Below are 9,069 nucleotides of genomic sequence, written 5' to 3' on the forward strand. Positions count from 1 at the left end.
CCTCTTTCAAATGGTGTATGATACAACAATCAACTTTAAAGCAACTGCCAATGAGAGTAATATGTGTTGGTTAATGTTGCGGCCTCTCCATTATAACTTTTATAAAAAATAGAGCTCCCATATATGCTTCCGCTGGCCATGGAACTCTGAAACTATACGGCTCTGATCAAAACGAGGAAGTAGCTTTGTTGATATTTGGTACGCTGTCTTCCAAACTTCAGTTCATGATTGAGCAGTTGTTTATAGAAAAATGCAATGTCGCTGCAGATTATGTAAATTTTGGGAACTGATCATCTTTTCCTCAACGCCGAGAACAAAAGTTAATTCAGTTTTTGTGTGTGTACCATTGAATGGAGTGAACTTATACTCTCAGTGAGAGTCTCTCACTTTGGGTGGTAAGCTATAAAAACGCCTTTGGCTTGGCTGATCTAATAAGGAATTATTTACAGTGATGAATAGCACTGCTGCTATACAACTGGTGCAGAATTTTTACATGCCACAACTCACTTACACATCCGCATTTCATCATGTGACTTTTGAAACAGATCAGTTGTAATAGTATGTAACAATATCAAACCAATAATTCTTGATCAAATCAAGTCAGCTGTGATCTACATGTACATAGACAATTCTTGGCACAAATGCAGGCATCAAATCATCAAGAGGCTCAGTTTGATCAAGCTGTCTCAATAAATATAAGTAGGACAATTGGCCAGGCTGTGTCTTTATATCTTTTTACAAATCCCAAAAGCGTTTTAATCCTCACTATTGCTACAGCATAAATTAGAGTTTGACTAACAATGTCTGGTGTTAGCCATTAAAAAGACTCATGTTTGAGCCTCATCCAGGAATCACGTCTGCTTTATGATGTGGTGGATTAGGGGATAAAATGTGAGATAAAGTTTGAAAACACTTACAATGTATATCCAGAATGTTCATTGTATTCTTTCAATAAGTTTTAATATATAAAAACCTTATTTGGAAATACTCAGTAAGATGCTATTCAGACTGTACGAGGATGAAGTCTTACGCCTAACACACCTAAAATAATAAAACAAAATAATGCAAAGGGGTGAGCTTCCATGTCATATATGGGAGATGCTGGAACATTTTCTGATGTAGTAATGGTATCTTCTTGAGCCACTGGCAACTGATCATCATTCAGTGTGTCATAAGATTTACTACAATAATAACAAAAGAAAGTGTTACTAACAGAAAGTATACAAAAGTGTTAACTAACAAATGAGACTTGAGATGTACTCACATGCATCTTATCAACAATAATGAAAAGTAATTCCTAAAACTGATCAATAAAATTGATTAAATGATAAAAGATTTAAGGAGATGGTTTTTTAGATTTATAATATTTTACACCTATGTTCCATTCAAACATGTGGATCGGACAGCTGCGAATAAAAATGCATGGCCTGCTGATATTCTCACAGAGCTTTGGACGTGTAAAGAAGAAACCATTATCATTCATAAGACATCATCATTTATAAATTCTGGTGAGTACAGTTAATTAAAAGCGCAAGTCACAGCCATAGACTATTCTATACCTATAAACATACCGGTATCATTTCTTGGAGTGAGTTTTGCCTAAAGAAATGGTTCTTTCCACACAGAATAATAAACTGTGTGGGGCAGGTTGGTTCTTCTTGGTTTCCTTCCCATAGGCATGTTCAGCAGCCTTCCTACGAGAACCTCCATGTTGGCTCGTTGTTGTGCCGAGTGGCCTTTTTCTTCTGGCCACTGCTGAAGGCTGCACTCCAATTTTAGTCCTGTAATTATTATGATATTTGTTCTTTTTCATGTGAAATATGTTTTTCGTTATGTCTTACATGGTACAAATCTGATGATACTGTGATTAATCACAAAACTTTATCCAGAATATCTGATGAGGAGTGTCTGACACCAGCCAAACTATTAGTCCCAAAACCGCTGGGGGGTGGGCCTAATAGTTAGGCATGTATCAAACGGCTATCAACATTTAATACCATGTGAGGCATGCTTGTACATTAATGTATAACTGACTGACTTGTTATCTAAACTATGGCAATACTACACCCTGCCAATTCACCCTAAAATTCACCTCTTTTGCATAAAACTGTATCCTCCTAAAAACAATGGTGTGTTCAGGAGAGTGATTTTCTGACTCGCTGTACGGGCCTTCCACCGTTCGATGAAGGTCTCAAAGGCCGGACCATACATAGCCGCCTCATAGTAGTTTTCGAGTTTATCCGACATGTCCTTGTGGAATGCATCAATAGCTGCTTGCCTTTAAAAAACTCAATAATATGTACATGATGTGCATATTATAAACAGTAATATCTCCCAGTGTTATGTAATCTTGTCTTTCAACTATTGAATCATCATTGTTCACACAGAGTATGAACTTCGGCATGAATCATAAAATGTACAATCATTTGAGAAACAAAAATCATTACTGAATAAACTGAGCAGGAGAGTAAACACACCACTGGAGTAATGAAGCAAGAAGCAGAAGGTGGTAAGTTTGTTGAACAGAGAACATAGGACAAGGGGCTTCTGACATGATTTTATCAAATCAATCACCACAGTGGCAAATAATATACATCAGGTATGTTATGCGATGATGATTGCTGACATGTCATAACAGGCATGTGTGACAAAATAGCTTATAAATGAAAAACATGTATAAATATGATGATCATGTGCCTTGTCTCGTGGCCTACCATTTCTGGCGCTGTAGTTCAGAAACCTTTGGTATCACATCCACTTCTGAATAACTGTTCTCGCTAAAATGATAAAAACAAATGAATTGTTCACAAAATGTAACATATCCAGCTATCTAATGAATTTTAGTGTTTGAGTAATCATGCCCACATATGACCAAACTTTATATTGTATAACACAAGTAGGTTCTAGTTGAAAAAGATTATTTATACTTTCGTACTGCAAGTGGTTCGAATGAATTCTTCGTCTCAAAAAATTCCAATCTTTAGTAATAGTAAGCTTTATGGCTGACTTTTGTTAGTCATACATGACCACTCCATTTTACGAAGCGAAGATGGTTAATACTAGGCCAGTACCTTTTAACAATCTCTTCGTATTCAAGATGTTCTTCTACTTCTCTTTCTGTACTAATTGTTTTATTATTTATACAAGTATTGTGGTGGAGCGGCTCCAACCAGCCTTTCTGTGCTTTCTGACCTGTACAATAGTTTAGAATGTTTTATGAGAGTTCACTGTGAATAGTCAAACTTTACATCTAACAAGGCTAAGCAAACTAGTTGACTTATTATCATTTTAAACAGTAATTAGTCCTATGGTATTACCTGTTGAAAGCCAAAACAAAACCTCCCTTTGGTGCTGGAGTGGCTTATAGTGGTGTGCATTTGTTCCACATTCAAATGCACTCTCCATCACAGCCCACAGGTGCTTACACAGGTTTCCTGTGTTTCCATAAGTGCAGCTACACAAACCTAGATCAGCTTGGACGAGTCTCTTGGTCTTCCCTATGACCACCTCATACTGGTCACCAACCTTCTGCAAAGACCAAGTAAGTTATATATACATAAAAAACCGTAAGGTCATTATTGCAGCAGAACTTACTATACTTGAGGAACGCTTAATGGGAATATCAAGAAATCCGACACAAGACATCTCCCCTGTAACTCAACTTACCCTACTCTAAAATTACGTCCAATAACATAAATTGAACTAATCCACCTCATGTACCACATGCTACTCACATGCTTTATTGTTGCTGATGAAGTTGCAGGTCGTTTCCTTCTGTGTCTAAGCTCTGTCCTGCCATGGGCAATATCAAGAAGTCTGTTACAAATTGAATTCTCAAATTTTGTGATCAGATACTCCGTCAAATGGACACAGTTGAACGCTCTAGCTCGATGAAGAACTGTGTCCTTGAGGAGTCTGAACGCTGCCTCCACAAAATTGTTGGTGTTGTTACCTTAAAGATCGAACATAGATGTTAAGTATAAAATAAATAATTTGGTAGCACAGGCCCACATAAAATCATACAAGAGGCAATATATAATAAAGCTAAAAGGCCATACAATTGGTGCTTAAATGAGTATAAACTAGACAAATGAAAGGACAATAACATTCCATGCGATTTCTTCTCATACATAATATCAATTGCAGACTCATGCCAAGCATTGAACTTTGTGGTATACACTATATGTATGACATGCAATGCAACACCACATTCAATTGACCATAGCCCATGGATACACCTAAAAAGCTAAGAAGGTGAAGAGCAGAAGCAAGGAACAGTGAACAGTGGATTGCATGCAACAAGCTTCTTTTAATAGCCACCTCTTGTGAGACTGCTCTGGCGGAAGCACAAAGCCCAAAGACTTCGCCTGCCATGTAACACGCCAAGATAATTGGCATAATTTGGATATTTTGCCAGACACGAATGGTCACTCTCATAGCTATAAATCATTAAGGAAGTTGTTAATAGCTGCTTGTTAATCAAATCATCAAATATACATTTAAAGTATGCCAGATAAATTACAAAGAATTACACCTAGCCTAACTATTAGTCATCAACCCTCCTGGGGTTTGGGGAATAATAGTTAGGCTAAAATTACACCAAATAAACACTAACATATACATAACAACACCAAGGATTGGTGCTGATATTCTGCTTTTATTATTTTCATTATCCATAACACAGGGTAATCATTGCTGCTCCATTTCTCGCTCCAAAATATCAGTAGGTATTTGAAAATTGCTTTCTGAATAATACAAATATCAAATACATAGCATTATAAATTATACTTACATTTCCATGTATTCAGATTCACTATCGCTGTAGAGAAGCCTACGAAACAGTTCCATGCATGTGTTACGATCTCTCAAGTGGATCCTGTTGTGGCTGTTCCACAGCCATCTCCACACCGCTTGCTGTATGTGGAATGTGCAAAGCAGCACTCGACTTTCTGGAAACACAGTGTTAATGGCCGCATGTTCTGCCTTTGAGTCATCAACCATAAACAATGTTGGTCCAACTAGGCCTAAAATTGTTGAACGATGGGTGTTGATCATACCAAACACGAAGAAGGGCAGAGATGGGTTCCTTGTCATCAAAACACTGATTGCCAAGAGAAGTTTTTATGTGATTTGTGAAATGCATTGTTCTGGGTACTACCAAGTTCACTCATTAACCACTAAACAGAGTGGGGATTTTTTTCACGTGTCTCTCAGCCTACATTGTTTTTTCGAGTACCAACATTCAATGAATTATAGTTTCAGATGAATTATCTTCAAAAAAATAATAATGAAAAACCTCTGTTATAGAAGCCAGAACTGTCAGCAAGCTGTTTGATCTGGTCTAATCCCATGGTGATGGCATCTTCACTTTCACTTGTGGTCAGAAATGCACCTGCAATAAAATCACAATATGTTTAGTTTGGGTTTTTCGATGTTCTAGCATTTCAAAACCTTCATGGCTTTTTGCAACTATAGCATGCATTGTCTTGAACAACAAAAACATCAAATCAGGTTGTTATTAGTGAATGAAGAATTACATTGTATTTAAATTTTATTCATACCTAAAGGGACACCTCCTCCATGGCAATGGGTTAGAAGTAGAAAGAGGCGGGTCTGGTGACCGTCCATTCCACCACTGGCATCTAAAAACACTATCTCTGCAGACTCTCTGCAACAGATTATGTGCCATGTATGTTATTTTCACTGCCAGTTTGAACATAAAGGCGCATTTAAATGATAAATAACAATAAATGACACTGAATGACAATTAATAGAGGAATATAATCAGTGGTTGGGGTCAGTGGTTGGGGTCACTAAATCCTATATCCTATCTAGTAAGTGCATGCTGTACATAGACTATACCTATGTAGAGTCACAGTAATGTTTAGAAGCTGACCTTAAATTGTGTGAGCGCTCCATCAGTGGAGTCATCAGAGAAACAACCATTTGGCCGCTCTCTGTTAGACCTGTCAAAAACTTGACATCCTCATTCTCCAATTTTATTTGTAGAGCCTCTCTCATCTCTGCGGTTGTCTTTTGAAATTCACCATATTTGATTTTTTTCAGTTTGTTATCAAGTCTAAAAAGCAAAATATGAGAATTGCTAGCAATTTGAATGGTTATCAAATAATTTGTAGGTCAGACAATGTACGCGGAGCGTATAAACAATGTTCAACTGGCCTTTCCTTCACACAAATTATATACCTTGAGCAGAACTTGGATGATGGGATGATTGACCTGTTCGCAAGTTTGACAACATCCTCTTCCACAGTCATTTTCAAATGACTTAAAGCTGAGATCGGAGAATGTCCATCAACAAAAAGCTGTTCTAGTGCTCTAGTGGTTTCTTCAGAGACACGATTCTTTCCATATGAAGCAGCAGAAGCTGTTTGGTGGTTGTGGGCCAAATTGAGCTTAACCACTGCTTCACTAGATCCCCTTGAAACAGAAAATATTTATTTCTATTAACTAATCTGATGAATTCAGTCCAACAGTCGCTTAACAAGTTACAAAATCCTTTTAGAGGCATAGAATCAGGGGTAACAATGTTTTATTTAATTGTTATGTTACCGATTGATTTTGATAACCGATTTTGGTTTGAAATACAGGCATTACCTCAAAATGTATAAATCCTAAAGCAATTGATAAGAGAGACTCGCTATATTCTAACTTACATGTTTCCCTTTGACTTTAAATTTATTGTGAGCGTGGCTGGACATCCAGTGTTTTTTATGTTGGAATATTTTCGCTTCCTCTTCTGCTTATTTTTGCAGCTATGCTTGTTTTGATACTGTGTTTGATGCTGACAAACAGCTCTAAGCTGAAAAAGGTACGTAATATATTAGATCCACAGAGTACAAACATGACAGTGTATACTATACTTGCACCAATCCAATGCCCTTGAGGTTCTTCTTTCACAACTGTATAGTGTGTCGGACTCGGGTCTTGTGCCCGACTTGTGTCTTTCGAGTGTGGTGAGGTTAGAAAACGATTGAATCTGTTTTTGAGTCACAACCAGCGATTCTGGTTATACATTGCAGGCTGGTGATAAACCTGGTTTAACAACACTAGAGTATTTTCATACCTATTATACTTGTGATAACTTACACGAAACAGGAGTCTTTCTGTAGGCTTCCTGATTTCCTTTGTGCGCCATCTGTTGTTTGCCTGAAACGAGGCCTTCCAAGCCAAGATATCGGATTTTGATTTTAGTTCCTTCACAGAGAAGACAAAGGTCGTCTTGGAGGTTATTCGGACCATCTCGTGCTTTAGAAGGTGGTAGGCAAAACCTTCAGGTAGGATATTCTAAGAACAAAAAGTATCATCAAATACCTTCATTGGTGAACACATCACAATCATACTCAGACCATGATTGATAGCAAAGATAAACTGTATAGTTGCTTCGTCATTAGTAGTTTGACCAATGTAGTGAGTAGCTGGCGGCAAATGCCCACCAACCTCCCCCAAAATAATGTAATGGGGCAAATGAAATGCATGAATTTTGGGAGATTTTGACAACCAGGTGTCATATTAAAGCGAAGTACTTCTAAAAGATGAGCTCATTTATGAAGCGCCTCATATAATTTGGACAGAGTAGGCTTGACTTAAAAGACTGATTCATAATATATGCTTGGCAGGCATGATATTTATTCTGTGAAGCAATTGTATGAGAAAAGGTTTTCTTTGGCTTGTCTTTGGTATGAGCAAGCAAAATCGAGTTCAGTATTCAGTTAGATAACACAAAGTGCAAGTAGAGCAAGTAGTTCGTGATTGATTTTGTTACAATGTAGTTATATACAAAATTAAAAATCAAATTATTTTATCTCTGCTCTACTCTTCCCCTAACTTAACTGAAGATAAAAGAACTGACAGACAGACCACACAGGACAGTCTCTTGAGTCTTGTTTTCAGTTCATGTCATGCCTTACTTTACAAATGCTGTCCCATTCTGATACTTCCACTTCTTGGTGACTGGCTGCTGGTTTTTCACAATGATATGTGTGGTCAGTGCTCATGGTATGATAGGTGTCTGATTCAAGCTTGCTGAAAGAATCTTTTCTCCAAGATAGGGAAGATGCAAGTTTAGTGTACGAGTTTAGAACGTGTAGTTTAGAACGCGATAACGAGCGAGAGGAAATTAGCTACGAAATTAGCTAGGAAATTAGAATAAGTACGCTCGGCGTACTTGGCGCTCGCGGGTAAACCCAACAACCCATTATTCCTACCTCCCGCGCGCGTTCTCATTTGGGGTGCTAATTTCCTCTCGCGGCCCACACATACCTAGCCTCGAGCAATTGCTTGATAAACTCTTCAAATATTCATGCTTGAGTCAGCTATCAATTCTATGGGAACTCAAGAGATCATATAGACTCACAATGACTATCAGTCGCACAGTTTCACATCATCGAAAACATTTGGAGCAAAAAGCATGTCTTCAGAGACAGTATTACCAGTCCAGCGAAGGCTTGCCGGCGTGGCTTTTTTAGTCGCAACTCGTCTGCAATTTGTTGGGTTAAAGCAGCCAATCTCACTACTAATTGTTTGATGGCTGACCGCTGCTCACCTTCGTTGCCAGGCTCCTGAGCTATGCAAGATCAGTGCTACTTAGTGAATTTAATCCTTGTGCGAAGACAGGGTTTAGGGCCTCTGACTGCACACTCAGCGCAAAGGAAAGACAGGGTTTAGGGCCTCTGACTGCACGCTCAGCGGAAAGGAAAGACAGGGTTTAGGGCCTCTGACTGCACACTCAGCGCAAAGGAAAGACAGGGTTTAGGGCCTCTGACTGCACACTCAGGGCAAAGGAAATCCTCTTGTGTCTTTACTTGGATGTATTGCATTACAAAAAGTGCAAAGTATTTATAATATTGTTCTTGTTTTATAGATAGTAGTTATAACATTACTATTATTTTATTCCTAATTTTGGCATGCCAGTAGTTTGCTATTGTATTATCTAAAATAAAACCAAAGATCATCACAGGAAATCATATAAAAATATCGATTTGTCATTGATTTGTCTTTTGAAAATGTTAAGTTCTAATGCTGTCATTGAATGGAGCGTCATAGTTTTCC

General features: G+C 37.9%; 1 protein-coding gene across 1 annotated transcript; it reads right to left on the reverse strand.

Moving 5' to 3' along the window:
* Nucleotides 1-716: 716 nt before the first annotated feature.
* On the reverse strand, nt 717-8,096 carry LOC137409990 (uncharacterized). Its single transcript, XM_068095618.1, has 16 exons — nt 7,929-8,096; nt 7,108-7,305; nt 6,675-6,820; nt 6,205-6,438; nt 5,897-6,079; nt 5,562-5,668; nt 5,297-5,392; nt 4,793-5,024; nt 4,321-4,439; nt 3,735-3,952; nt 3,318-3,528; nt 3,072-3,192; nt 2,715-2,777; nt 2,093-2,278; nt 1,572-1,781; nt 717-1,181 (listed from the first exon to the last, which is right to left on the reverse strand). Exons 1-15 carry the CDS (start codon nt 8,013-8,015, stop codon nt 1,577-1,579), a joined length of 2,406 nt encoding a protein of 801 aa, XP_067951719.1. The 5' UTR covers nt 8,016-8,096; the 3' UTR covers nt 717-1,181; nt 1,572-1,576.
* Between the last annotated feature and the right edge of the window lie 973 nt (nt 8,097-9,069).

This window comes from Watersipora subatra, unplaced genomic scaffold, assembly GCF_963576615.1.
Source record: "Watersipora subatra unplaced genomic scaffold, tzWatSuba1.1 SCAFFOLD_231, whole genome shotgun sequence".
In the NCBI taxonomy this organism is placed as follows: domain Eukaryota; kingdom Metazoa; phylum Bryozoa; class Gymnolaemata; order Cheilostomatida; family Watersiporidae; genus Watersipora; species Watersipora subatra.